The sequence below is a fragment of the Pipistrellus hanaki genome, assembly GCF_964339955.1.
Source record: "Pipistrellus hanaki genome assembly, chromosome: 13".
Classification (NCBI taxonomy): Eukaryota; Metazoa; Chordata; class Mammalia; order Chiroptera; family Vespertilionidae; genus Pipistrellus; species Pipistrellus hanaki.
Genome location: NC_140515.1, coordinates 22,886,256 through 22,912,706, shown reverse-complemented (window position 1 = coordinate 22,912,706; position 26,451 = coordinate 22,886,256). Strand labels below are relative to the sequence as shown.

Sequence of the window (26,451 nt, the reverse complement as noted above, 5' to 3'; positions counted from 1 at the left end):
GGCGGGTAAGGCGGGTGCTGGGTAGGTGATTGCAGAAGGCCTTGGGACACCAGGTCCTGGCCCAGAGCCAGGGGTGCCAACCTCCACGCATGCACACACACACACACACACACACACACACCTTCCCTTCTTCCCCAGAACCAGCAGCACTGGCTGCACCCAGAAAGAAAAGATTTCAGAGGCGGACTGATTTTCCACAAAAGATTTATTTGCACTCCTCTCAGGACCTCTCGGAGCAGCTGGCAGAATCTCTCAGGAATGTGTAGAGGCCCCTCCTAGGCCTTGGTGACAAGGCCCTTCACAGCCTGTGCGATGGCGTCCCTGTCGATGCCGAACATCTTCAGCAGCTCGGTCGGCTTCCCGCTCCTCGGGACCTGGCTGACAGCCAGGCGGGTGACGGTGACGCCAGGCTCGCCCACGACGGCCGAGGACACCGCCTCGCCGATGCCGCCTGGGCAGAGGGGAGGAAGGGGCTCAGGCGACTTGGTCTCGGGGTGAGCGGAGGGTGGGGCGCCCTGGCCCTCTGCCAGCCCAGGTGTATTCCCTACCGTGTTTCCCAAAGTGTGGTACGCGTACCCCCAGGGGTACGGGAAGAGTTTGGTGGGGATACGCGTTGCACCGGAGTTCGGTGGGGATATGCACTGCACCGTGCTTAGCTGCGCCTAATTCTACGTTCTCATGAGTACGAGGGGTACTCAGCGTTATGAAAATTATAGAAGGGGTGCACATATGTCAAAAGTTTGGGAAACACCCAACAATGACAGAGATGGCTTATACATGACCCCTTTGCCCCTCAAGTAGCTGTAACAGACTTCACGAATGAACCCCTGTATTTTCTCTTCACAAGCCCCAATGGGGCATCCGAGTCATTTTAACAACATCATCTGGGCGGCTGTCACCAACAGACTGGCCTCTGCCCCTGTCCCCAGAGTCTGGGCCCAGCTCCTCTCCTGGGGGAAGGTGGTGTGGGCCGTGGAGGACTGCTCTGCGAGGACTCGGGGACAGATACTGTGTGTGGCTCTCCCAGCCTGATTCTGCACGGTAACTACTTCTGGGCTACTTTCCCCACTCTGAGCAGGAGATGGGACTCCCCACCGGCTCCCTGGGTGGCAGGGCCTCCGCGGGGCGATTCCAGCAGCTGCGAGCTCGCTGGGTCTCCAGGCCCAGCTGCTCCGAGGACAGCTCCGGGCCTCTGGGCCACAGGAGTCCTCCCAGGGCTGGGGTAAAGGAAGGGTGTCCAGCTGTGCCCGGCCCCCCTGCCCCAGCGGCCCTGGCGCTCTGGAGCGGCCCTCACCTTCGTAGTAGTGGTCCTCCACGGTGAGGATCCTGCCCTTGGTGGCCCGGGCACTGTCAAGAATGAGCTTCCGGTCCAGGGGCTTGATGGTGAAAGGGTCTAACACGCGAATGTTGATCTTCTCTGTGAGGGCAGAAGACGCAGGGATGTGCTGAGGGAACGGGCTGGGTCCTGGGGGTCTGCCCTTGAGGAGCCCCTGGGAGAGGGGCTGGCCGGGGTGTCCTGGGGGCCAGCGGTCCTGATCCCACGGTTTATGTTTGCCACCAGAGGCTCGCCCCCTCCTCTGCTGGCATGTGGTGCCCAGCATCCTGCACCCACCCCTCCTCCGGGGAGCCTTCCCAGCTGTTCCAAGAGCATCTGGTCCCTCTTCCCTCACGCCCGGGGCCAGAGGATCTCTGCCTCTGGACTGTCAGGGGGCTTCTAGAGGAGGCTTCTACACATTCCTGAGATTCTGGCTCAAAGAGCACCGCAGAGCTTTCCTTCCTCCTCCTCCCAGACGCCTTTGAGGATGGAGGGGAAGCCAGAGGGCTCCCAGTGCCTGATCCGGGATAAGCCGTGTACTCAGGGGACGACGGGGACGGCAGCTGTGACTGCAGGCAGGCGGCCGGGTGTCAGGTGGGGTGACGGCCAGCAGAACGACCTCAGGAGGACAAGTCCAGCTCCGCCAGGCCTCCTTCACACCTCGCCCCGGACTTCCACCCCGGGCTTCCCCCGGCTTCTCCAGTCCACCTGCCCCTGCCTTCCTCCAGCTTCTCCGAGCCCTGTGCATGCAGCTTCTTCTGCCTGGGCCTGTTTACCCATCCGCTCATCGGTCCTATCGCATTTGAGGTCACTGCCCTGAGGATGCCCGTATCTGGCCTCTCCTGCATGCTCTGCACGGCCGAGAGGGACACCTACAGCGATTCCGTTGCAGTAGCTAACATTTTCTTTTTTCTTTTCTTCTTTTATTTTAATATATTTTATTGATTTTTTACAGAGAGGAAGGGAGAGATACAGAGAGCTAGAAATGTCGATGAGAGAGAAACATCGACCAGCTGCCTCCTGCACACCCCCTACTGGGGATGTGCCCGCAGCCCAGGTACATGCCCTTGACCGGAATCGAACCTGGGACCCTTCAGTCCGCAGACCGACGCTCTACCACTGAGCCAGACCGGTTTCGGCAGTAGCTAACATTTTCAAGCTCTGGATGATGATAACGAGAGGCCCGGCTGACGTGGCTCAGTGGCTGAGCGTCGATCTATGAACCAGGAAATCACGGTTCGGTTCCTGGTTAGGGCACGTGCCCGGGTTGTGGGCTCGACCTCCAGTAGGGGGCATGTGGGAGGCAGCTGATCAACGATTCTCTCTCATCATTGATATTACTATCTCTTTCCCTCTCTCTTCCTCTCTGAAATTAACAAAAATATAATAATACCACCAGGTTATTATTTGCTGAATCCCCAAGACCAGCCCCATGGGGAAGGTTACAGTATTTCAGTCTCATGGATGAGAAAACGGAGGCACAACAAGGCTAAATAACTTATTAACTAGCACCCAGAGGAGTGGCGATTGAACCCCCCCGACAGGCCCCGGGGCCTCTGACCTGACTACTGTGCTGGGCACCTCCACGCCAGGCCACCGGGCAGGGCCTGTGGCCACTGCAGCCCAGAACTGAGCACCAGGCCCGGCACACAGCAAGTGCTGGCAGGGTAGCGATTACCATTTAATTGGGCGAAATTAATCCCCACCCTCAGGACCTAGTACGCAGCGGGTGCCCGATTTAAGACCCTTTGGGTCCCCCCTCCTCACCTTTCTTCAGCAGGTCAGCAGCAGCCAAGGCCTCGTGCAGGGTCACCCCGGCTCCGATCACGGTCACCTGGTCATCCTGGCTCTTCAGGACCACCTGGGGGTGACACGGGGCCCGTGAGGCTCAGGGACTGGTGGGCCCTGGCCTCAGGCGCGCCCCAGGGCGTCTCACCGGGCACGAACCACACTGACCTTGGCCTGTCCGATCTGGAAATCCTCGTTGTTGCTGTAGATGATGGCGTTTTCGGGGCGGCTGGTGCGGATGAAGCAGATGCCCTGGATGAAACAGTAACCGAGGATGACGGGACGCAGGACGATCCGCCTCAAATAGCGAGGCTGTTCCAGAAGGCTGTCACCGCCCACCCGCACACGTCCCCACCCTCCATCCCCATGGAGCTGTCAGAGGCCTCGTGCGGCTGCTCCTCTAGGCGGGAAGGGACTCTTCCCTCCGCAGCCTGCACCTCTCCACGCACTCTTCCCAGGCACAGTGGCCAACGACTCTGCCAGCCCCACGCCCCAGACGGAAACCGAGTTTTCCATCAGGCAGAGTGGCCACCACGTGGGGCCGCCCCCGGGATGCTTCCCGCGTGCCCGGCCCTTGGCCCTCTGGCCTAGGGCAGTGCGGCCCTTGGTCGGGACCATAGCAAGCTCATTATGTCTCTCTCTCTCTCTCTCTCTCCCTTTTTTTAAATATTTTTTTATTTTTTATTTATTTTTTTAAATATATTTTATTGATTTTTTACAGAGAGGAAGGGAGAGAGAGAGCTAGAAACGTCGATGAGGGAGAAACACCGACCGGCTGCCTCTTGCACACCCCCTCCTAGGGATGTGCCCGCAACCAACATACATGCCCCTGACCGGAATCGAACCTGTGACCTTTCAGTCTGCAGACCGACGCTCTACCACTGAGCCAAACCGGTTTCGGCTCTCTCTCTCTTTTTAATAAAATATATTTTATTGATTTTTTACGGAGAGGAAGAGAGAGGGATAAAGAGCTAGAAACATCGATGGGAGAGAAACATCAACCAACTGTCCCCTGCACACACACACACACACACCCCCACTGGGGATGTGCCCACAACCAAGGTACATGCCCCCAACCGGAATCGAACCCGGGACCCCCTGAGTCCGCAGGCCAACACACTATCCACTGAGCCAAACCAGTCAGGGCCTCATTATGTCTTGGTGACTCCAACTCAGGGGGGCCAGCCGGGCATCACCTGCCACACTGGCAGGGCTGCCAGAGTCTCGGTGCAGAAGGAGCAACACCTGCCCTGTGGCAGGAAGGAGGGCGTGTGCTTCACTTCCTTAGTCTAACTCCTGCAAGCTACCGACACCAGGGGAGGGTCAGGAGACACCGCTCCGGGGCAGCGAACCAGCACTGTGCGCCCAGGCTGGCCTCCCCTTCTTCCCCTCCCTCTCAGAAAACAGAACGGCATGTGACCCACCTTTGTATTGGCTGCCAGTTCCACCGCCTTCTCCGTAGACACCCCATCACTGGGGTAGAAGACGGTCGACATGGGGACTGACCGGAACATGGCCAGGTCTTCCAGGGCCATCTGAGAGGGCCCGTCTTCCCCTGGGGAGAGGGAGGGGACGTGCTGAAGCCAGGCCCCCCTGTGGGCCCGCCGGCCCCCCGACCGCCTGGCCCCGGTTCAGCGCACCGATGGACACGCCGCAGTGGGAGCCACAGAGGTTGATGTTGCTCTCGGAGATGGCCGCCATGCGGATCTGGTCGAAGGCCCGCGTGTAGAAGGCGGCGAAGGTGCTGCAGAAGGGCACGGTCCTGTTGCGTGTGGCACAGCCCACGGCGATGCTCACCTGGGGGCAGAGCAGGGGGAGGGTGGCTGGGGGTTCGGTCTCCCGGTGAGGCCTGCACACCAGGGGCTCCAGGCTGTTTCCAAACACTGGACTCCTTCCACTTGAAATAACCATGCTTTTTTTGTTTTTTTTTAATTTTTTAAAATCCTCATCAGAATATATTTTATTGATTTTAGAGAGAAGTGGGGGAGAGAGAGCATTGATGGTTGCCTCCTGTACGAGCCCCTGCCCACAACCTGGGCATGTGCCACAACCGGGAATCGCACCGGCAACCTTTCGCTGCCCTGGATGGCACTCCAACCAACCAAACCACACCAGCCAGGGCTGAAATAATAACCATTTCAGAAGTTCCCTGAAAATGACTGCCCTGGGGAACATTCCCCCCTCAAGCAGCAAGCAAAGCCGCTCACAGAGCAGGCTAGTTAAGGTGGGTGCAGATGGCCCATCTTCCCAGCCTATGCAACCCCCTCCCCCACCTCCTGGCCAACCCCAAGGCCGCTGCAGAGACCAGTTCTCCCACCCGGCCCAGCAGCAATACAGGCACTGGCTCCAGGCTGGCTGTCCCCCCACAGCTCGGAAACCCTCCTCCCCAGATCCTGGGGCTCCTCAGCCTCCGCATCCTGCCAGCCTAGGCCGGGCTCTCCAGCTGCCCAGGCCAGAAGCCACACACAGAGAATTCAGGTTCCGCTGGAAAAACCTTGCACGTGTGAGAGCCAGTGGCCTCCAGCGGAAGCAGCTCTCGGTCCCCAAAGGCCTGCAGGCCCGGCTGGGCTGCTCGGCCAGGAGAAGCGGGTATTTTGACAAACAGGACAAAACATCCGCCCCATTTTACCACCTCAGTTCCTGATAAGGCGCTGCTAACCCAACGGTGCATGGCAGGGGCCCAGAGCCTGTGCGTAAAGGGCTCAGCAGACGTGGCTGGTGGGCCCCTCGTGTTCCAGCCCACCTTCCCCTGGAAGGCCCTCTGCCCCCAGAGCCCATCCACCCCACCCGGCTCACGTGCAGCGCTCCTGCACACGCCTGCAGCCCACCCAGCTCTCCACACACTCACCCAGGACATTAACATGCCCCACCAAGTGTGACTACTTGAAGTCAAGGTCAGTGCTGAGTCCTAGCTGTTCTGAGGTCTCTCTGGGTACCTAGGATGCGCCTGGCACAGCCAAGGTAGCTGCCCAAAGGGGCAGGAGGGCTCTAGCCCTGCCCCTCTCAGACCTCTCCCCTGAGGCTGTGGCCGGCCCTGCGCCCACCGGCCCGCCCCGGCACCCACCATGTTCTGCTCGGCGATGTAGCACTCGATGAAGCGGTCGGGGTGCTCCTTTCTGAAGAGGTCCGAGAAGGTGGAGTTCTTGGTGTCCCCGTCCAGAGCGATGACGCGGTCGCTGGCGTGGCCCAGCTTGGCCAGGGCCTGCCCGTAGGCCTTGCGGGTGGCTATCTGTGGGGAGGAGAGCGGGAAGGCTGAGCACCGCCCGGGCCCCTGGGAGGTGCAGCTCAGAGCCCTGCACAGCCCCTGGGGGGACACGTTTTAGGGAGGAAAAGAAGAAAAATTGGGGCGGAAAAAGGATGATCGACAACACACGGCCCTGTGAAAAGTTAACTTGTACAATGAACTTGGGCGACCCCTGGGCTGGCCGAGGGGTTTGAGCTACAGAAGATGTCCTAACAGCACCCCCTGCACACGAGGGAGACCGTGAACTTGCCCCACTCTGCGCAGGAATGCACTGAGGTGGGGGTCAGAAAGCCCGAGGCCAGCCGCACAGATGCACTCCCCCCGGGGAGGCCTCAGAGCAGGGCAGGCCTCCCCAGCCTTTGCCAGTCCTGAGCTCAGACAAGGCTGAGGGCCAGGGATGGGGACTCGGGAGCTGCGTGCTTTGACCCCCCGTGGTATCAGTAGCTTGCTGTGTGACTGTGGGCAAGTCCCTTGCCCTCTCTGAGCCTCTGCAGGGAAAGGATTCCTGAGCTGGTGTTTCCATGAAGGGACTGGCAGGAGCAACCGCTCAGGGTCCTCCTCCCCCTGAAATCACCCCTTTTCTCCCTTCCCCAGTCCCCTAGGTTAGACCCATCTTGGCCCCCACCTCGGGGAGCCAGAGAACCACGGCCGCCCCACCCCGCTCGTCTGGAAAAGGGAAGCCGGACTCTACCTTGTCCCCAGCTTTGTAGCTGGGCGGGGTGGGCATGCGGATGTTGGTGATGTCCACCGAGGGCGCGTCCTCCTGCGGGGGGGTCGCCAGGATCTTCTTTTTGTTCTGGATCAGGCTCTGGATTTCCTGGACGACCTGGTCCGCCATGTTTTTGGGGAGGGGCTTCCCATGCCAAGACTCCTTGTCTTCTACCCCTGCGGGTGCCACGGAGGAGGGCAGAGGGCCAGGTAAGACGGGTATTCCCGAGGGCCAGGAAGCTACCCCGTGGGGCCTGGCTCCCCACCCCCCATCGAGGGACAGTCGGGGGAGAGGGAGGAACAGTGTCATCACAGTCCAGCTGAGCCCTGAGCCGGGCACCACGAGGGTCAGGACTCTACGTGCCTCGTCCCCACGGACCAGACACCCCGTCCTCCGGCAGCTCACAGCCAGACGGGGAGGGCGCAGGCACGGGCAGAGGGCCTGTCCCAGCTGCTCCGGGGTCACCTCCCCAGCCCGCGCCCACGGAGAGGCGTGTGCGGTAGAAATGCTACTCCGCTTCTGGGCCAGGTTGGGATCCTGGCCATCAGGAGGGAACGCTGAGGCCCAGAGCAGGGCAAGCACTGCCCGGTCCCCTGACACACCTGAGAGCCACAGAGCAGGCCCACCAGAACCACCGGAACCACCGGACACTGTGCCCTGCGGCGACCTCCGAGGTCGCCTCCGCTGGGCGGAGCCTCGGGCTGACCCTCCGAGGCAGCACTCAGCAGCCCCACGGGCCCCCAAGTCTCCCCTCAGAAGCTTCGAGGTTTCCAGATCCCACCCGGTAAAGACACCCGAGGAGGGTCAGGCAGTAGCCCGAGGCTGTGACCTCCCAGAAGCCCCACCCCTTCTCCCGACAGCGGTGATGCCCTCAATGCCCACAAAGGCAGAGGGAGCCACGCCCCCCCACGCAGACAGGGGCACAGCCAGGGCACTTGCCACAGGCAGCCAGCCCAGAGCCCGCCGTCAGGCCCCCGGGGCCACAGACTCCTCGTGTGCACACTCAAGTCCCTGACCACCTCCAGCCCATCTCCCACCCGGGTGCTAGGAGCAACATGCCCGCATCACCATGCTCCCGCCTGGCGCAGGAACCGCCTTCCAGATCCTCCCCTCCACACCCGCAGAGGCCTCTGCTCAGCCCTTCCTACTGCTGGAGGGCTGCCCACCCCTCACGGGGGGGGAACCCAGGCCCCCAGGGACCTGCTGGCCCATGATCTCAGGGCAGACAGCCGGGGCCATGCCAGCCAGGGAGAGGCGGTAAGATGGTCTCCTTTCCCCTTACCCACAGGCCCGCCCAGTCCCTCCTCTCCTTCTGCCTACACACGCCCTCAGCCAAGGGCAGCCTGGCCTGGACGTGAATCCTAACTCAGCCATGCCGACCACCGAGCCCCAGCCAGGGTGCACTCACGACCACAGCCTCCCCAGACACACGATCGCGGAGAAATGCCCCCCTTCCAGGAGAACCCCCACCCGCGCCGTCAGCCACAGGGCCCCCTCCCAGGGGCGGCGGCAGGGAGACCCGTGCGTACGGACCCGAGATCCCTCGGCCCTTGAAGGTCTTGGCGATGATGGCCGTCGGCTGGTTCTTGGCCTGGCTGAAGGCCTTGCAGAGCTCCTCCACGCTGTGTCCGTTCACGATGACGGCGTGCCAGCTGGGGACGGAGAGGGGGCGGTGAGGGGCGAGGGCCAGTGCCCAGCACCCCGCGGGCTCCTGGGGAAGGCCTGCAGGAGCCGGGGAGCCTAAAAGCTCCTGTTTTCTCTTCACATCCTTTCCCTTCCGCTTGTTCCCTTTGTACAGATTCTCCTCCTACGTCATCCAAAGCTTAGTTCAATGGTTGCCTCCTTTGTTCCTGATCTACTCATTTCCTACTGAAAGCTGCTTTTGGGACGAGGCACTGGGTTTGGAATTCATTAGATTCTTAATGAGTTGTTTTTTTTTTTGGCCTAATTTTCATTTGTTTGATCACTCCACAGGTAGTGGAATTTTTTAAATGCATCCACACAGGGCCCTCAGCCCTCAGAGCCCTGCGCAGCCCCGCCCAGAGTCCTCCAGGCTCCTCAGCCTGGACTGAGCGTTGGCCCTGGGCCTCCGAGCTCCCACTGCAGAGTGGCTTGTATTTGAGGTGAGAGTCCCGCTGGCTGACACCCACCCACACGGACCTCCCTGCTTTGCAGCACGTGACGGAATCCACATACCCTTCCTCCCATTTCACCAGGAGAGGGGGCTGGCTGAAGCTGGGCACAGGAGGCAGCCCGGGGACCAAGGTTCGTTCAGACCCCTTCATGCCCCTTAGCCTCACGAGCAACCAAGTGTGGTTTACACCGTGCACCCCGCCCCCCGCCCCCATCCTCCCAGGAACAAAGTGAGGATGTGTGAGACATGATGTGCTGTCTTGAGAACTATCTATCGGGCCACACGGCCACACAGAGGAACTCACTTAAAACAGGGCCGTAGCCAGGACCGGTTTGGCTCAGTGGATAGAGCGTCGGCTTGGGGACTGAAGAGTCCCGAGTTCGATTGTGGTCAAGGGCATGTACCTTGGTTGCGGGCACATCCCCAGTAGGGGGTGTGCAAGAGGCAGCTGATCGATGACTCTCTCTCATCGATGCTTCTAGCTCTCTATCTCTCTCCCTTCCTCTCTGTACAAAAATCAATAAAATATATATATATTTTAAAAAGACTCAGATAAGGGTTTTCCCTTCACATTCTATGTTCTAAAAGATTGGTTTGTGACTAGGGAAAATATTTTTTAAAAAAATAAAAAATAAAATAAAAAACAAAACAAAACAAGGGCCGTAGCCCACACACCCTGGGGTGGCCTGAGCTGCCACGTTAAGCCCAAATGCCCAGAGTCTGAAATGGTGTCAAACCCTGAAAAAGGGACTCATTCACCTCCGGCCCCCGCCCCCGCCCCCGCCCCCGCCCGCTCCCGGCCCGCGGCTCCCAGGCCGGGGGCCCGGCCGGCCGCACGCACGCACCCGAAGGCCTCGCAGCGCTTCTGGTAGACGTCCAGCTGGTGCTGCAGCGGGGCCGGGTCGCTCTGGCCCAGGCGGTTGATGTCAAGGATGGCGACGAGGTTGTCCAGCTTGTAGATGCCGGCGAAGGCCATGGCCTCCCACACGGAGCCCTCTGACAGCTCCCCGTCGCCCAGCAGGCAGTAGACGCGGTAGCTGCAGACAGACAGACAGACAGACAGGTGGTGGGGATGAGGCTGGGCCCTGCCCCGGGCCACCATGCTCCAGGCCTGTCCCTTCCAAGGAGCCTTTCCCCCGCTCCCCATGACGTCCGACCATGCCGGCAGGTGCCTGACGCCCACGCCAAGTCTGCACCGTGAGGAAATGGCTGTGGAGGACACTGTCAGGAGCTGGCTGCCGAGACAGAGCTCCCGGAGGCTCCGTCTGGTTGGTAAGAGCAGAGCAGCGGGGTCGTCAGGGCACCAGGAAAAGGGATGTTCACGGGGCCCAGGACTCCCACGGGCAGGAAGGCCTTCCACGGCCCACTGCAGGGGGCACCCCCCTCCCTCCCTCCCTCCCATCACCAGGAGGGCTGGGGAGCCCTGGGCTCGCCAGAGGGAACAAGGGCCTTTCTGCTCCAAGAAGCTGAGCTGGATTGGGGGGGGGGAGGGGGCTGAGGTGTGTCAAGCAGCACCCTAGAGGGAGGCCTCAGGGAAAGAACGGGACCGGCTCCCGAGGGGACTCCTGCTGTGACAGGTGCTACACGTGACCTCTCCCCAAGCGTCGAGGCTGGTTCCTGCCCAAAACAAGAGGGGCTCAGCCTGTGCTTTCTCCATCCCAGGGCCTCTCCTGCCCTTAACATAGACAACCACGGTCTTTTCGAAGGCAGAGCGGCATGGTCAAGAGCACTGAGCTGGGCGTTACCCGGCTGACCGAACCTTCGGGGTGAGGCTAGAGGTAGGAAGACCAGTTCAGGAATCTGACCTCGCCCTTCCCAGTCCCAGCATCTCCCAGAGGTGAGGGAATGGCTGAGGAGCAGCAGCCACAGGCACAGAAGCAGGAGCCCCACCCTCAGGCCGGCACGTGGCATGTAGGGCCCCTAGGGGGCTCTAGCGAGGTGCTGGGCCCTGTACTCACTCATCCTGCAGGGAATGGGAACGCAGTTGTTATTCCCAGAACACACAGACAAGGAAATAGGCTCAAATGTGAAGGGACTCGTGTGAAGGCGCTGCAGCGGGGAGCAGCTACGTGGGGATTTGAACCCAGGCCTGACTGTCCACTCCTTGCTGTCCAGGAAGGCAGGCCCAGCGGGAGGGGCAGCAGGACTTGCCCAGGGAGGGAGGCTGGTGCCGGGCTGGGCTCAGAGGGGACGTAGCTGCCCTGTTACGGCAGCAGGAACCCGGCCTGGAGCCAGAGGAGGGGCGGGGACGCCATGGCACTGTCAGCATGACTCAGCACCTCCGCAGGCCACCGGGTTAAGGAGGAGCCCCCATTTTCCCCTTCTGTGGCTTCCAACAGGCCAGGTCACCACCGGGAAGAAGGTCCCAGGGCCCACCCTCAGGGGCATATCTGAAGCCGCGCCCTGCGGGTCAGCAGCTCCCGAAGCCTGCAGCCTGACGGGCGGAGCCAGAGGCCTGCAGGAACCACTTCCCAGAAAGGGACTCCAGGGAGGCAGGCCGGCTGCTTTCCCAGCCCACACCCACTTCCAAGGAATCAGACCGGCCTTTGGGGCCCAGAGGCTCAGGTCAGGAGGGCATCCGGGGTCCTGGGGAGACACTGGAGGCCCACAGAAGTCAGGCTCACCCCAGCTCTGAGTGACCACCATACAGGGCAGGGACCCTCCACAGAGGGCCAAGGGAAGGCAGAGGGTCTGCAAACCTCCCCACACGTCCGGCCAGAGCACTGCCTGAACGGGCTCAGCAGGCCCGTCACACAGAACGTCAGCGTCACGCTATCACTGTGAGAAAAGGCTCACAACGTTCAGCTTTTTCTAAAAAGCAGAGTGTATGGGACTGTGCATTTGTGAGTTTCTTCTCACGATGATGAGGAGGAACTATGATACACTGAGATTTAAAGGGGGACTGAGACCGGTTTGGCTCAATGGATAGAGCGTTGGCTTGGGGACTGAAGGGACCTGGGTTCGATTCCGGTCAAGGGCATGTACCTTGGTTGCGGGCATATCCCCAGTAGGGGATGTGCAAGAGGCAGCTGATCGATGACTCTCTCTCATCGATGTTTCTAACTCTCTATCTCTCTCCCTTCCTCTCTGTACAAAATCAATAAAATATATATTAAAATAATAATAATAATAATAAAATAAAAAATAAAGGGGGGAGTGAAGAAGGAAGAAACCTGGCCGGCGTGGTTCAGAGACGGAGCGTCCACCCATGCACCAAAGGTCACCAGTGGATTCCCTGTCAGGGCACAAGCCTGGCTGTGGGCTCAATCCCCAATAGGGGGTGAGCAGGAGGCAGCCGATCAATGATTCTCTCTCTTCTACTTTCTCTCTCTCTAAAATCAAAACATATTTTTAAAAATAGTAAGGAAAATGTCCATTTCTTTTTAATGTCTATATTTTTTCAAATGAGCAGTTTAATCAAAAAGAAATTGTTAAAAAAGAAATGGAAGTCCATTTGATGTGTGGTCCCTGGTGGTGGCTGGGCCACATGCTTGGAGGCCAGGTGTGCTCTATCAGGACGCCACCTCCGGGAGCCTGGCATGGCCCGATAACCCCCTCGGCACTCTTATCTCCCCGTTTCCCAGCTTCCTCCCTCCACGCACAGTCCGAGGCCCAGCCTGAGCCAGCCCTGCTGCTGGGAACCCAGCCGAACCCCTCCTCCCTACCCTGGCTCATTCATTCCATTAGGTGAGGGCGAGGAAAAGATCCTTCACAGGGAATTACTTCAACAACGTTTGGGACTCATTAGCTCGCATCTCTGGTTCTGTGCCAAATAAAATACTCCTAAACATCTTTGTGATTCTCTTCACTTCACAGTGAGCCACTTCTGGGGACTGAAGGCAAATGCGGTGCTGCCAGGCGACACTGGCCTGGGAGGGTCTGGGACACCTCGCAGCCCCAGCCGCCTCCCGAAGAGCAGTCTCAGGACCGCCTCCCCCTGCACGCAGCAGGTGCTCCCCGCAGGGTGGCACCCAGCCAGGCTCCCCGCAGCCACCTGTCCTTGGTGGGCTGCAGTCACCACCACGCTCCCACTGCCGGGGTGGACTGGAGGGCACTGGGGAAGCCATGGCTGCACCGCTGGGCCCCTCCTGCCACCTGCAGGCCGGCCAGGCTCCATCAGCCCCTCCTCTAGGGAGTGTCCCACCCACAGGGCTCCCTGAACCACCTGGGCTCTGCTCGGGCCCCCCAGAACAGTCTGAGGACTCTGAGTATGGGGCTCTGCTCGGCCCCCCAGAACAGTCTGAGGACTCTGAGTGTGGGGCTCTGCTCGGCCCCCCAGAACAGTCTGAGGACTCTGAGTATGGACTCAGGATGCACGGGTGCACGCCCTGGGTTTAAGTCCAGCCTCCACCACATCCTGCCTCCGTGTCCTCCTCGGTGGGAGGAGTAACTGTGCTCAGTCACCGCTCGGCCCGTAGGGGGGTAGTAATCAAGGTGAAAACCTACCAAGCTCTGAGCACCGAGTGCGAGGCCCCAGATGGAAACGGTGTAGAAACCAGCTGGCAGGTGATCTCCTTAAAGCCTGCGGCCAACACTTTCCCCCGCCCGCCATAGAGGCCCGGCTGCAGTCACATGGGGACACGTAGACAGCCTGGTGGCTGACATCTGCCTCCACCACCTGGCACTGAAGCAGCAAGTCTGTGTGATTGGGTCACCTTCTCCAATGTGTGTCTTCCCTGGGATGCCCAGACCCCCCAGAATCCACCACCTTCTCCCTACCAACGCAAAGGCAAGCAGCAGGGCCCGAGCTTGTGGACAGACACTGGAGGGTGGGGCCCACAGAGACTTCCAGGGTCCAAGAGCCAGGCTTGGGGGTGACCCAGGGACTCGCCAGCCCAAGCCCTTTGGACAAAGAGCACGTGGCCAGGAGCATGGATTCTGGGCTCAACTCCGGCCCCACCAGTCGCCATCGAGGGACCGCGGGCGTTTCCTTCACCCCTCTGAGCCTATTTCCTCCTCTGGTCCTGGGCCAGCCTTGGGCCACACACACACTTTACTCAGCTCCGACTCAGGTGGCAGCAGTGAGGGCGTACCCCTCCCAGAACCGCCGAGGGTGGGGTGGGGGTGGGGAGCGGGAGCGTTACCTGGCTTTGTCGAAGTATTTGCCGGTGTAGGCCATCCCGCAGGCGGCCCCCAGGCCCTGGCCCAGGGAGCCCGTGGCCACATCGGTGAACGCTTGTTTCTGTGGTAACAGAGAGCCACGGTCACTCACCGGGGAGGGAAGCCCGCGGCTCACCCCCCGGGGTCCCGGAGAGCCTGCCTGACGGCCACGCGCCCACCCAGACTGAGCCGTGCGCCCGGGGCCGCAGGAGGCTCTGCCCACCAGGGAGGCGTGGCCTCAGGCCAGAGACTGGACCCCTCTGGGCCTCCGTTCCCTCAGCTGTAAAGGGAGCCCCACACTGTCCAGCTCACACAGCGGCCAGAATGCAGGGCAAAGCTGACAGAATGCACCGAAACCGGTTTGGCTCAGTGGACAGAGCGTTGGTCTGTGGACTGAAAGGTCCCGGGTTCGATTCCAGTCAAGGGCATGTGCCCTGGTCGTGGGCACATCCCCAGTGGGGGGTGTGCAAGAGGCAGCTAATCAATGTTTCTCTCTCATCGATGTTTCTAACTCTCTATCCCTCTCTGTAGAAAATCAATAAAATATATTTAAAAAAACAAACAAACAACCTGACAGAATGCGTGGCCCTGGTGGGTGCCCAGACTGGGGGCGGGAGGAGTGAGTTTCCATGGTAACCCATGAACTCCAAACACCTGCAGGGATTAGCACCCTGAGGAGCACACTGGATCCCTTCCCTGGTGAACCTGCAACCCCCTTCCCGGCACCGGGAACCTCTTCTCCCGCCTGTGTCTACCATCAGGGAGGCCCCGCGGGGAGGGGAGGCTGGGCGCTTGGTGCTTTAGGAGAGTTTATCTCTGCAGTTGACCCCGAGCACCTCGAGAGGCCTCACCCCTCAGCACCAGCTTGGGGTGAATGGAGCGAGCCCCGAAACACCCGCTTCTTTCCTTCCTCCTATCAATGCTCCCTTCTCTGCCTTTCAATACCCCCAGTTCTTCAGAGGGCACCCCAGCCCCCTCCCGACATGCCCCGGGAAGCAGGAAGTGGAGACAGAGGCCCGTGCGGCTCCGGGCGCGGTGCACTCACCGGGACGGGGTGCCCGTCCAAGTCGGAGGTGATCTTCCTCAGGTTCAGCAGCTCTGCCTCGGGCAGGAAGCCGGCTTCGGCCCAGACGGCGTACAGGATGGGCGCTGCGTGGCCCTGCCGGGGAGGGACGGGGGCGGGAGGGTCAGAGGGGGAGCTGTGCCCACCGCACTCTGAACCGGGGCCTGGAGAGCCTGCCGCCCGGGGATCCATTTCCAGGAAGGAGCCACGTGCAGGCCGCTTCCCCTGCTTTCCGCCTCCCCAGCCACGGCCGCACAGGCCCTGGGACAGGTGCAGGGAGAGCACAGCTGTGAGGCCGGCAGCAGCCAAAACCCCAGCAGGCAGCCTGCCGCCCTAATCCCTGGTCTCTGGCACAAGAGCAGCTTGGACAGACTTCTAAGCTAGGAGGCCCCGAGAGACGAGGCCACAGAGCCGGGCCTGGGCACTGGTGAATTCCAGGGTCTGTGGTATCGCTGTGATTCTCGTGCAGGGGGGGCAGGACCAGGTGCCCTATCCCAAACCCTGCTGCAACGCACCATCACTCCTGAGGGAGCAGGCTGTGGTCCAAGGGTGCTGGCACAGCACACACACACACACACACACACACACACAAAACCAAAACGCGTGCAAAAAGCCACAAGCCCTAGTCGGTTTGGCTTAGTGGATAGAGCGTCAGCCTGCAAATAACGGGTCCCGGGTTTGATTCCGGTCCAAGGCACGTGCCCGGGTTGCCGGCTCAATTCCCAGCTGAGGGCGTGCAGGAAGGGGCAGCCGATCAACGATTCTCTCTCATCATCGATGTTTCTATCTCCTTCTCTCTTCCTCTCTGCAATCAATCTTACATAGTAAAGAGCTAATGTGCTAATTAGACTGAACAGCAGAACAACCATCCAGACAACCGACTGTCCGGACAACCTTCCCGGAGGAAGTTGGGACTGTGAGGGCCAAGGCAGCTGGGGCTGTGAGGGCCAATCCCCCTGCATGACTTTCGTGCATAGGGCCTCTAGTAAAAATATTAAAAAAAAAAAAAAAAAAGCCACAAGGCTCACCCAGACCTGGACTCGAGGCCTGCAGGTGGCAAGCAGGCACAGCACCGGGCAGACCATTCCCATGGTCCCCTGTGAATCCAGTCACTTATTCCTTCACGTGGGCTACGTCTGCCAGCTGGGCCTGCACAGCGCAGGACCTCGAGGGGAGAGGGTGGGCCAGGGCCGGGCGTACGTGGGGGAGGGGGTCCCCTCAGGGATGGCTCCCTGCCGGCACCTTCTCGGGGTCCAGAGCGGCCCCCCGCCCCGGGGACAGGGGAAGGCGCGGCCGGCTCCTACCTTGGAGAGCACGAAGCGGTCGTTGTGGGGGTTCCGCGGGTCCTGGGACTTGTAGCGCATCGTGTGGAAGAAGAGCACGGCCATGATCTCCGCGGCGCTGCAGCAGGACGTGGGGTGGCTGTGGCCGGGGAGAGACGGACACGGGCATTACGGCCCGGACCCCCGACCTGCAGGCTCACCCCGCCCCATGTGAGAGGCCTCGGGGGTGCAGGACCCAGGGAGTCACGGAGAGCCACATGCTCCTGCCCCCTGGAGGGTTACACACGGCCTCCGGGAGGCCTCTGCGGGCAGCCTGGGGGCTGCACCCTCCCAGGGACAGCACTTTACACCCTCAGTCACACAGCTGAAAGCGTCTGGGGCTGGACTGGAGGAAGGAGGACCCAGGAGACTGGGCCGGCTGGCACAGACCCTGTGCAAGGCAGCACCGTGGCAGAGAAGTCCCATTCTGGCCTCGTGGCATCTAGCAGGAGTCAGGACTCCGCTGATGAGGAAGTGTGCTCCCTCTGTGACTAACCAGGAGCTACATCCCAGCGGGACTGCCCATTACGCTGCCCTCCCCCAAGGCCAGGGCTGCTGGTCCCCACAGGCAAGGGGTAAGGCACCTGAGGCTCATGGAATTACCACAAACTTCCCAGCAGCCTCCGGGGCTGGTAGTCTGACAACTTGGGCTCTAGGCTCTCCGATAGCATCATCGGGCTGCTCGCCAGCTCTTTTAATGGCCTTCTGAGGGCTGGTGTGGCCATTAGGAATCATGCTTTCGTGCAGAACTTAAAAGGCAAGACACACGATCTTATGTACCAAAGCTCCAATCATAAAAATATAAAAACCCCTTCTGCCTGTGGCATGAGCTGAGGTGGGGCTGCCCCTTCCAGCCCCGAGAGGGGGGCCTACGGGGTCCCCCTTGCACCCTATTAATTGCACGGTTATTTGAATAGCTACTGAGCAAAGGAATTAACAATATAAAGTGCAAGCCTTACACCCTCGGATGAGACTTGTTCAGTCAGGTTCAGGTCTCTCAGGACCCACTTGGCTACGCTAGTCCCTGTCCCCAGGAATGGGGCCAGAGGTGGGGGTAATCCCTGCCTAACCCTGCCTGAAGCCTTCCTGCCCCACAGTTTCGTTGAGGGAACATGCCTCCACATCACTCCACCATGCAGCTCAACGCGGCCCTGACAATGCTCTGAGGTCCCACACGTTAAAACACGCCCGATGCCAAACCCAAGGGCACATGCACCATCTGGAGCTCACATATGCCTCCCTCCTCCCCTGCCAATCGCTCCCCCCGCCCCCACCCCTGCCACCGGATTAAGGGTGAGTGTCACTCCCAGCGCAGACACATTAGTAGAGAAATCCGGAACCGTCCATGCTGGTTTAGTACCCACATTCTTATACTTCACCATTTCTACGAGCTCCTTGGTCGTGGGGAAAAGACACTAGACCTGAAAGAGGGAGGTGAGGAAAGGTAAACGAGAAGCTTCTCTGCCTGGCAGGGACCCCGTGTCCAACCTCAGCGGGAGGACATCGCGGTCAACGCCGGCCAGGCTGACCTCCTGCCCTTCCTGCCTCCAAGGGCAGCCCCGCCCCTGAGGAATCCCGTCGCACAGCTCTTGACCCCGAGCAGCGGGGGAAGGATGTGGGCAGACAGAGGGCCAAACAGCTCCGAGGAGAAAGCAAGGCAGGTGAGCGGCTCTGTCCACAGGGGATCCCGGAGTGACGTCCCTGCTGCTGTCCAAGATACCCGGCGAGCCCGGCGGGCGTAGCTCGGTGGTGGAGCACTGACCTATGAACCAGGAGGTTGTCGGTTCAGTTCTCGGTCAGAGCACATGCCCCAGTTGAGGGCTCGATCCCCAGTGGGGGATGGGCAGCCGATCAGAGATTCTCTCTCATCATTGATGACACTCTCTCTCTCTCTCTCCCCCTTTCCCTTCCTCTCTCTGAAATGAATAAAAACATATTTAAAAAAAAAAAAAAAAAGATAAATGGCGAGATACAAGCACTTGCTGCACATGGCAGGAGCGAGCTGCAGTATTTTTTTCCTTCTAAAGCTCGCATCTGGCCACGCTGCTTCACACCCACCAGGTACAAACTTACGGAATAAAGGGTCCTTAGGGGCCTCCCTCTTTCAGGGACCTTCCTCTGCAAAGTGTCCCAGTGCAGTGTGAGCTGTGTGTCCTGAGCAAGTGCCTCACCTCCCCAAGGCTCAGCTTCCTCACCTGTAAATGGGGCAGTGGTGTGTGTGTGTGTGTGTGTGTGTGTGTGTGAGAGAGAGAGAGAGAGAGAGAGAGAGAGAGAGAGAGAGAGTAGGGTGGGGGTGGGGAGGCGTCCAGGAGTCCAGTAAGAGAATGCATTTGAAATGCCCAGGTTCATCAGTCTCCACGTCGGCTGGAGGACCAGATGCCAAACCTCTCAGAGCCTCCTCATCTGCAGGCTGGGACTGTGACACCCCGCCCCCGCTACCCCCTACCGCCCCCCCCCCCCCCCCCCCCCCCGGGGCAGGCAGGAAAGAAGAAATGAGCCAAGGATTGAGACAGGGCTTGATAAACTGTCAAGTGTTGAGCATACAGGAAATGCAGTTTGTTTGTTTTTAAGTATAACATACTCTTTAATTCAATTGAAAAAATGCTAGCTATTTGAAATGCATTAGCTGCATTTACAAAACTGACTAAATGTAGTGCTAATATCTGGGGGAAAAGTCACATAATTATAATGTAGCTCAGACAACAAAAAAGCTCTAAAGTAGGTATAACAACATAATAGGAAAGAGAAATTAAATCTGACCAAGGACAAAAGGGAACTTGTAAATGTATTATAAAAATGTATTACAAGTGCCGAAACCAGTTTGGCTCAATGGATAGAGCGTCGGCCTGCGGACTCAAGGGTCCCGGGTTCGATTCCGGTCAAGGGCATGTACCTGGGGTGCGGGCACCTCCCCAGTAGGGAGTGTGCCAAAGGCAGCTGATTGATGTTACTCTCTCATCGATGTTTCTGATTCTCTATCCCTCTCCCTTCCTCTCTGTAAAAAAGTCAATAAAATATATTTAAAAATAAATAAATAAAAATTAAAAAAACACTCTAAAATTTAGCAAACATCTGATAAGGCAGGATCCGGGAAAAGAAAAAGGCAATGTCAGAAATGGAAGAGAGAGCATAAGAATAGACGATAAAATACTCTGGACAACCTGATTTTTAAAAAAATGTAAAAAAGGAAAAAATAAGTTTCCAAAATTGACTCAAGAAATAGAAAACCTGAGTAATCTTTTTAACCGTTAAAATGAAACCAAATCAAGGGCTACAGATGCACATTCCCTAAGGCCCAGCAATGCAGCTAGCTCTTGGACTGTGTCACGCTGTAAGAGACACGCATGGGAAGGTCCCTGCCAGGGGCATGACGGCCAGAAACCACCACTGTCCACCAACAGAATAATCGTCACAATATATTCAATAGCAAACACTAGGCAGCAGTGAGAATAAGCGAACTGCACAGCCCCAACATCAATACCATCTCGTAAATAAATGTGAACAACGTGTACCGGAGAAGGATCTGTGTAGCAGGAAAGACCACTGTTGACGAATATGTACAAATGTTATAAAAAAGGAAAACAGCCGAAACCGGTTTGGCTCAGTGGATAGAGTGTCTGTCAGCATGCGGACTGAAAGGTCCCAGGTTCGATTCTGGTCAAGGGCACGTGCCTTAGTTGCGGGCCCATCCCCAGTAGGAGGTGTACAGGAGGCAGATGTTTCTCTCATCAATGTTTCTAACTCTCTATCCCTCTCCCTTCCTCTCTGAAAAAAAATAAAATAAAATAAAAAAGGAAAACAAAAGGACTGATGATGCAAAATCCAGGGTGTAATTCATTCTGGGGGAGGAGGGTGCCCGCCCAGGAGTTCCTCAAGTTCTGCAATGTCCTAACTCTTTTTTTTCTTTTTTAACCCTCACCTGAGGATGCGTGTTTATGGATTTTTAGATAAGAGAGAAAGAAAGAGAACCATCAATCAGCTGCCTCCTGTATGCGCCCCAACAGGTGATCAAACTGCATTTTTTTGATATATGGGTTGACGCTCCAGCCAACTGAGCCACCCAGCCAGGGCGGTAACGTCCTAGTTCTTAAGCCTGGTGGTAGGTACACACAGGTTCATTATTTATAATACATGTACAGTATTCATATTACATATTTAATGCATACATTGATTAAACACACACACACTCTCTCTCTCAGGCTAGAGTCCCAGGCTGCCAGGGAGGAAGTGAACCTCAGAAGCAGTCCTTGGTCTTTGAAATGCCCTGACTTCTGCCTGGGAAAACTCCGCCTCCATACCTCAGGAGGTTTCTTCAGAGCTCTGCCCCGTGCCATCTCCTCCAGGAAGCCCTCCTTGACCACATTGCCTCACACACTTGCCACCACCTGACCTTATGTGGCTACTCACTGTCCTTCTATCCTCCTGCAACTGGAGTCCAAGAGGGCAGGGCCTTTGAGCCTTTTCACGGCTGTCTCTTTAACAGCACCTGCACAAAGTGCACGAAGGAATGGATGATGTAACTCAGACCCTAGGGGCGTGGCCTCCAGGAGCCTCGGTTTCCTCCTGTAAAATGGAGACCTTCACCGAATCTGCCTGGAGGAGGTTGTGTGGGTAAGGAGCTTGGCACAGTGCCCAGGCAAATGGCAGCTGCTCAGTCAATATTAGCTCCTCACATACCAGAGATGAAATAGAACCTCCTCATTTTGAGGATGGGCCCTGTAAGGGCCTCAGAAGGGAACTGGCGTGCCCAAGGTCACACAGTCTGCCCGCAGAAGAGCTAGGTCAAGAGCAAAAGGAGGAACTGAGGAATGGATAAACAAAATGTGGCATATCCACACAGGGGAGAATGTGGCAATCAAAAGAACCGAAGTGCGGATTCATGCTACGGCATGTGTGTGTGACCGTCCAAACGTCATGCTCAATGGAAGAGGCCAGGTCCCCAGGACCACATTCTGCCTGAGTGCATGTACACGCAATGTCCGGAAGAGTTCCACTTAGAGACAGAAAGGAGACGAGTGGTTGCCTGGGGGCTGGGATTGAAGGTGGGGATGGGGAGTGACAACACACGAGCACAAAGGGATCTTTGAGTTATAACGTGCCCTAAAATGAGACGTGGTAAATTCACGAAAACGTCTGTAAAAATCGGTTTACTTACTACAGCCACTGAACTGTAAACTTAAAATGCTATGATCTGCAAATGAGACCTTAATAGAGCTGCTAAAGATTTGTTTTTAAAAAGAAAAAGGTGCTGAGAGCCCAGCCGAGAAAATTCTCGAGTTCCCAACCCCTCTGCCCAGTTGTGCAGCCTTCAGAGGTTATGGGTGCCACTGCTTGTGAGCAGGGAGCCCAAACTGCAGTGTGAGCCAGGTCACCCCGACTCCCACCGGCCCACCCCTCTGAGTGGACTCCACCTCACAACTCAGGGTAAGAGCAGAGTCTGCAGAAGGACGGGCTCTGGTCTGTGGCACGGGTAGTCCCGGATCTTGTGGGAGCGGCTCTAGGGACAACAGGCTGCCTAAAGAAGCGAAGTCAGGGGTCAGAGCTGTGACAGGGCCAGAGTGTGGTCAGCTGCAGGACAGCCCGGCACCTTCACACAGGTTGGGAAATGCTGCTGCTGGAGCAATCTCAACGGGCTTCACTCTTGCCTCACTCAGGATGGGGGCAAGGCAGCCAGAATGGAGAAGCAGCCTCCACCCCCTCACCCACACCCCCCGAATGGTTTTCTGCCCAGAGACCTGAAGGGCCTGGGCCAGGAAGGGGTGCTCTGGGCACTCAGCCAAAGCACCTCTGAATGCCAGAGCTAAGTACAGGGACGTACTTCCAGCCACTTCCAAGTCACATGGGTCACTAAGATGTGACACCTACAAGTCCGGCAGGTGTGGCTCAGTGGCATCAACTTATGAACCAGGCCACGGTTCGATTCCTGGTCAGGTTACATACGGAGTTGGGAGCTCGATTCCCAGCATGGGGCGTGCAGGAGGCCGTCGATCAGTGATTCTTTCTCATCATGGATCTCTCTCTCTCTCTCTCTCCCCCTCTCCCTTCCTCTCTGAAATCAGTAAAAATATATTAAAATAAAAAGAATGAAACCTGCTGAAACCGGTTTGGCTCAGTGGTAGAGCATCGGTCTGCGGACTGAAAGGTCCCAGGTTCGATTCCGGTCAGGGGCATGTACGTTGGTTGCGGGTACATCCCCGGTAGGGGGTGTGCAAGAGGCAGCTGGTCGATGTTCCTCTCTCATCGACGTTTCTAGCTCTCTCTCTCTCTCCCTTCCTCTCTGTAAAAAATCAATAAAATATATTAAAAAAAAGAAAAAAGAAAAGAAAAGAATGAAACCTACAACAGGCAGGGGACAGGACCCCAATCTCGCTCACTCTGCCCCCCCTGTCACACTCCGGATGGACCCCGTTTGAAAACCACCTACCTATGAACTTCTCCTGTAAAGGTGGGGAAATCAAGGCCCTGGATGGAAGGCATAGCCCCCTCAGAATGGAGCTGGAGCCGGGGTTAGATTCCTGTCTCAAGTCCATAGCCAGGTCCACCAGACATTAGCACCCAGTACCCTCCCACACGCTGTGGCTCAGAGCCCTGGGGACGCGTCTGAAGCACAGCCCGCACCTCCCGACTCAGGACCGCTGCTGCCCTCGGATGGCACTTAGCCCTGCTTGGACAACGCCACAGTCTCACCCTGGTCAGCGAGAACTACCAAAAAACGACAAAATCATTCCCACCAGCACAGCAGCCAGGCCCCTCCGGATAAAGCCGGTGCGTTTCGTTTTTTTAAACCCCGATGAGCTGGACCCTGGCCTCAGCTCCCTCAGCGCGTGGAGGAAGATGACCCCGGAGAGGCCGGGGCCGCTGTGGGTGCTGCCCGCACAAAGAGCCCTCTGTCGCTCGGCTCCCCTGACACAGAAGCCAGTGTCCTCGCTCCCCGGGCCCTGGTGAGGTCCCCGGACGAGGGCCAGGGATGGCACAGGAACGGGAAAGCGACCGAGAAAGCAGGACCTCCCCAAATTCTGAACCTGCAGCCTGGGTCCTCACGGATACATAGACTGTCTGAGTCCCGCCTGTGTGGGTCCAGGAAAGACTTGACCAGCCCCCCAGAAAAGGGGCACCCCGACAGGGAGATCCTGTGACTGCCGCCCACACTGGGCCAAGGCCTCAGGACTGAGCCTTCACTTGGCGGAACTCACTCCCTCACTCACTCACTCCCTCACTCCGGTGAGTTATTAGTGAGCTCCAACACAAACATCTGGTGACCAGAGCCCTCCTCTCATCTCAAGTCTCCCCAAACTGTCTGTGTGCGCGCACACACACACACACAGCTCTTGTTAAACATCTTTCAAAACCTCTGTGGCAGGGGTTGCATAGCAATGTTACTTCCGTCTTCAAAATATGTTTTTCGCTCGGTATTTCCTTCCTGCAGTTTTACCACACTCGCACACATGAAGAAATCCCTGTCCTTTATACTTTTTTTTTTTTTCCTTTTTGCACAGGGACATTTAGAGTTCAGTGAGTTCCTCCCTAAGACTGCAATGCAAACCTGGGTGTAAGGTCTCAGTTGCTATATAGCATCTCCCCCTCCTCCTCATCCCCCATAGAAATCAAGAGTTTAATTACCGAACAAAGACCCAGGAAATGGTAGAGATATCTACCATCAAACCACCTGATCTTCCCATTTCCAATTTCTCTCCATCCTCCTACCTGCCTAAGAAGTCATCCTGATCCTGCAAGCCCCTCACTGGGCAGCATGGAACAGCTACCAACGACCAGCTTAGGCAACTCAAGCTAATATGCCAGCCACAGTTTCCTCATCTATAAAATCTGCAATAGCAACTCTCTCTCACAGGGTCATTCTCAGAATGTATGACACTATTAGCCATAAAGAATGCTCTGTGTCACACCAGGGACACCAAGTTGGGTCAGTAATCCTATAATTGTCCACAGGGCTCATCTGGCCCTGTTAATATGTTCAAAGTGTAACACTATTTAGATGGTAACTGCTATGTCTCTCCAGCTAGGCCTCTGGCTGGCTAGATAGCCCCTAGCACACAGTAGGGCTTAACAAGGCCCTGCAGGTCAAATCACTCCCTGAAATGGCCAAGGGAAGGGATCCGTTGTACCCAGCAAGCAATGCAGTGTGCAGACCTACTGTGTGCTAGGCCGGGGAAGGGGGCCTGGAGACTACGCTGGGTCCCTGCCTGAGCAGGCACTTCCACACAATGGGTAAGACCCATATAAACCAAAGCAGATAATAGGTCCAAAGTGTGCATGGGGGTGGGGTGGAAGGAAAGGGCCTGCCGAGAGGTCTAATCCCTCTGAGAACTGGGTGTCTTAAAGGCACATACTCACCCTTAAGGTTAAGGGGGGGAAAAAAAGTGTACTTATTAATAATGTAGCCTGTATAAAATGGGCCAGAAGCTGGAATCTTGTCTTTGTTCTAAGCACACATCTTGGTCGGGATGGTTCTTGGCAATCACCTCCCCCCAGGCCCAAATTCATTTCATGAACCCCGCACTTTGCCGTTTCTGCAACCTCACGCCAGGCCCCTCAGGGAGCGGCAGGAATTCTTGAAACCACCCAGTGTGTAGGAGCGACTATTGTTCCCATCTCAGAGTAGGAGAAACTACCCCACTGAATGCCTCCAGTTGAATAGAGGCCCCGTTATGATCACTGTCCCTGTTACTAGCCACTTACCTTGGAGGTTTCTTGGGATCAACAGTCTTTCTCCACCTCCAGGGCTGGCCCAGCAACTGGCTGCTGGCCCTGGGCCTAGGCCTCCGTCCTCTTAGCCTTGGAAGTCTCTCTTCCCCAACCCTATCCCCACCTCCCGCCAAGTCCGACCCAAGACCTCCCTCCCCTTCACAATGGGCGCCAGGGCTCTGCATCCACGTGGCCGCATTCCTCCCCACTCTCCCCCAATCCCACTCGCAGCCCCGGGCCCCAGCAGTCCCCTGCTGCAAAGTCGGACCCTCCATCTCGGTGGCAGGAATGGGAGGTGGCGCTGAGAAGGGGGACAGTGTGCGGAGGAGAGCAGGCCAGGCCGGAGGATCCCTGCAAGATACTCTCACGTTGGGCAGGTCGGGTTCAAATTCCGGCTCTCACCACGTGTGACCTTGGGCAACTGACTTAAGTCCGAGCCTCGGTTTCCCCATCGAGGTGTGGAACGGGTCCCCGAGGCCGCGCGCGCAGGACGCAGGGCACAGGGTCCGGTTCTCAGCGACCGCGCGGCAATGGTGGCCTTGCCGCCAAAGGATCGCGTCCCCGGCGCCGCAGCGCACCGGGCAGCCGGAGTCCTGCGGGGCAGGAGCCGCCCGGAGGCGCAAGGGGAGCCGCGGCCCGCAGGGCGGAAGCCAGGCCGCCGGCGCGGCGGGCAGAAAGGGGCCTCTAGTCGGCTCCGGGCGCAACGCTCCGGGCGCGGCGCGCGTCTCCGCTCCCTGGCCAGGCGCGGCCGCCTCCCCCGCGGCGGCTTCGTGCACGGGGCCCGCGTGCCCGGGGCGCCCGCGACCGCAGAGCACGGCCCCCCCGCCCGGCCCGCGCCCCCGCTCACCCCGAGCCGGCCGCCGTGGTGGCCTGGATGGAGCTGATGCGCAGGCGGTTGGCCGTGTCCTTGAGGGCCTGCAGCTTCTGCTGGTCTGGCTTGTGGTACCCGTCCATGGCGCGGCCGGCGAGCTGAGGCTGGGAGGCGGAAGACGGGGCTGCACGGCTCCTCCGGCGGACAGGCAGCGGCCGGGCCCGGCGCCGCGCGGGGGCGCATTAAGACTCCGGCCCGCCCT

At 58.3% G+C, this 26,451-nt stretch overlaps 1 protein-coding gene across 1 annotated transcript; it reads right to left on the bottom strand.

The window, feature by feature from the left end:
• Positions 1-187: 187 nt before the first annotated feature.
• On the bottom strand, positions 188-26,451 carry TKT (transketolase). The gene is made up of 14 exons (XM_084902952.1): positions 26,226-26,451; positions 16,658-16,775; positions 15,336-15,449; positions 14,275-14,372; positions 10,036-10,227; positions 8,590-8,708; positions 7,039-7,232; positions 6,168-6,332; positions 4,744-4,900; positions 4,528-4,658; positions 3,272-3,355; positions 3,083-3,176; positions 1,295-1,417; positions 188-451 (listed from the first exon to the last, which is right to left on the bottom strand). Exons 1-14 carry the CDS (start codon positions 26,330-26,332, stop codon positions 276-278), a joined length of 1,872 nt encoding a protein of 623 aa, XP_084759078.1. The 5' UTR covers positions 26,333-26,451; the 3' UTR covers positions 188-275.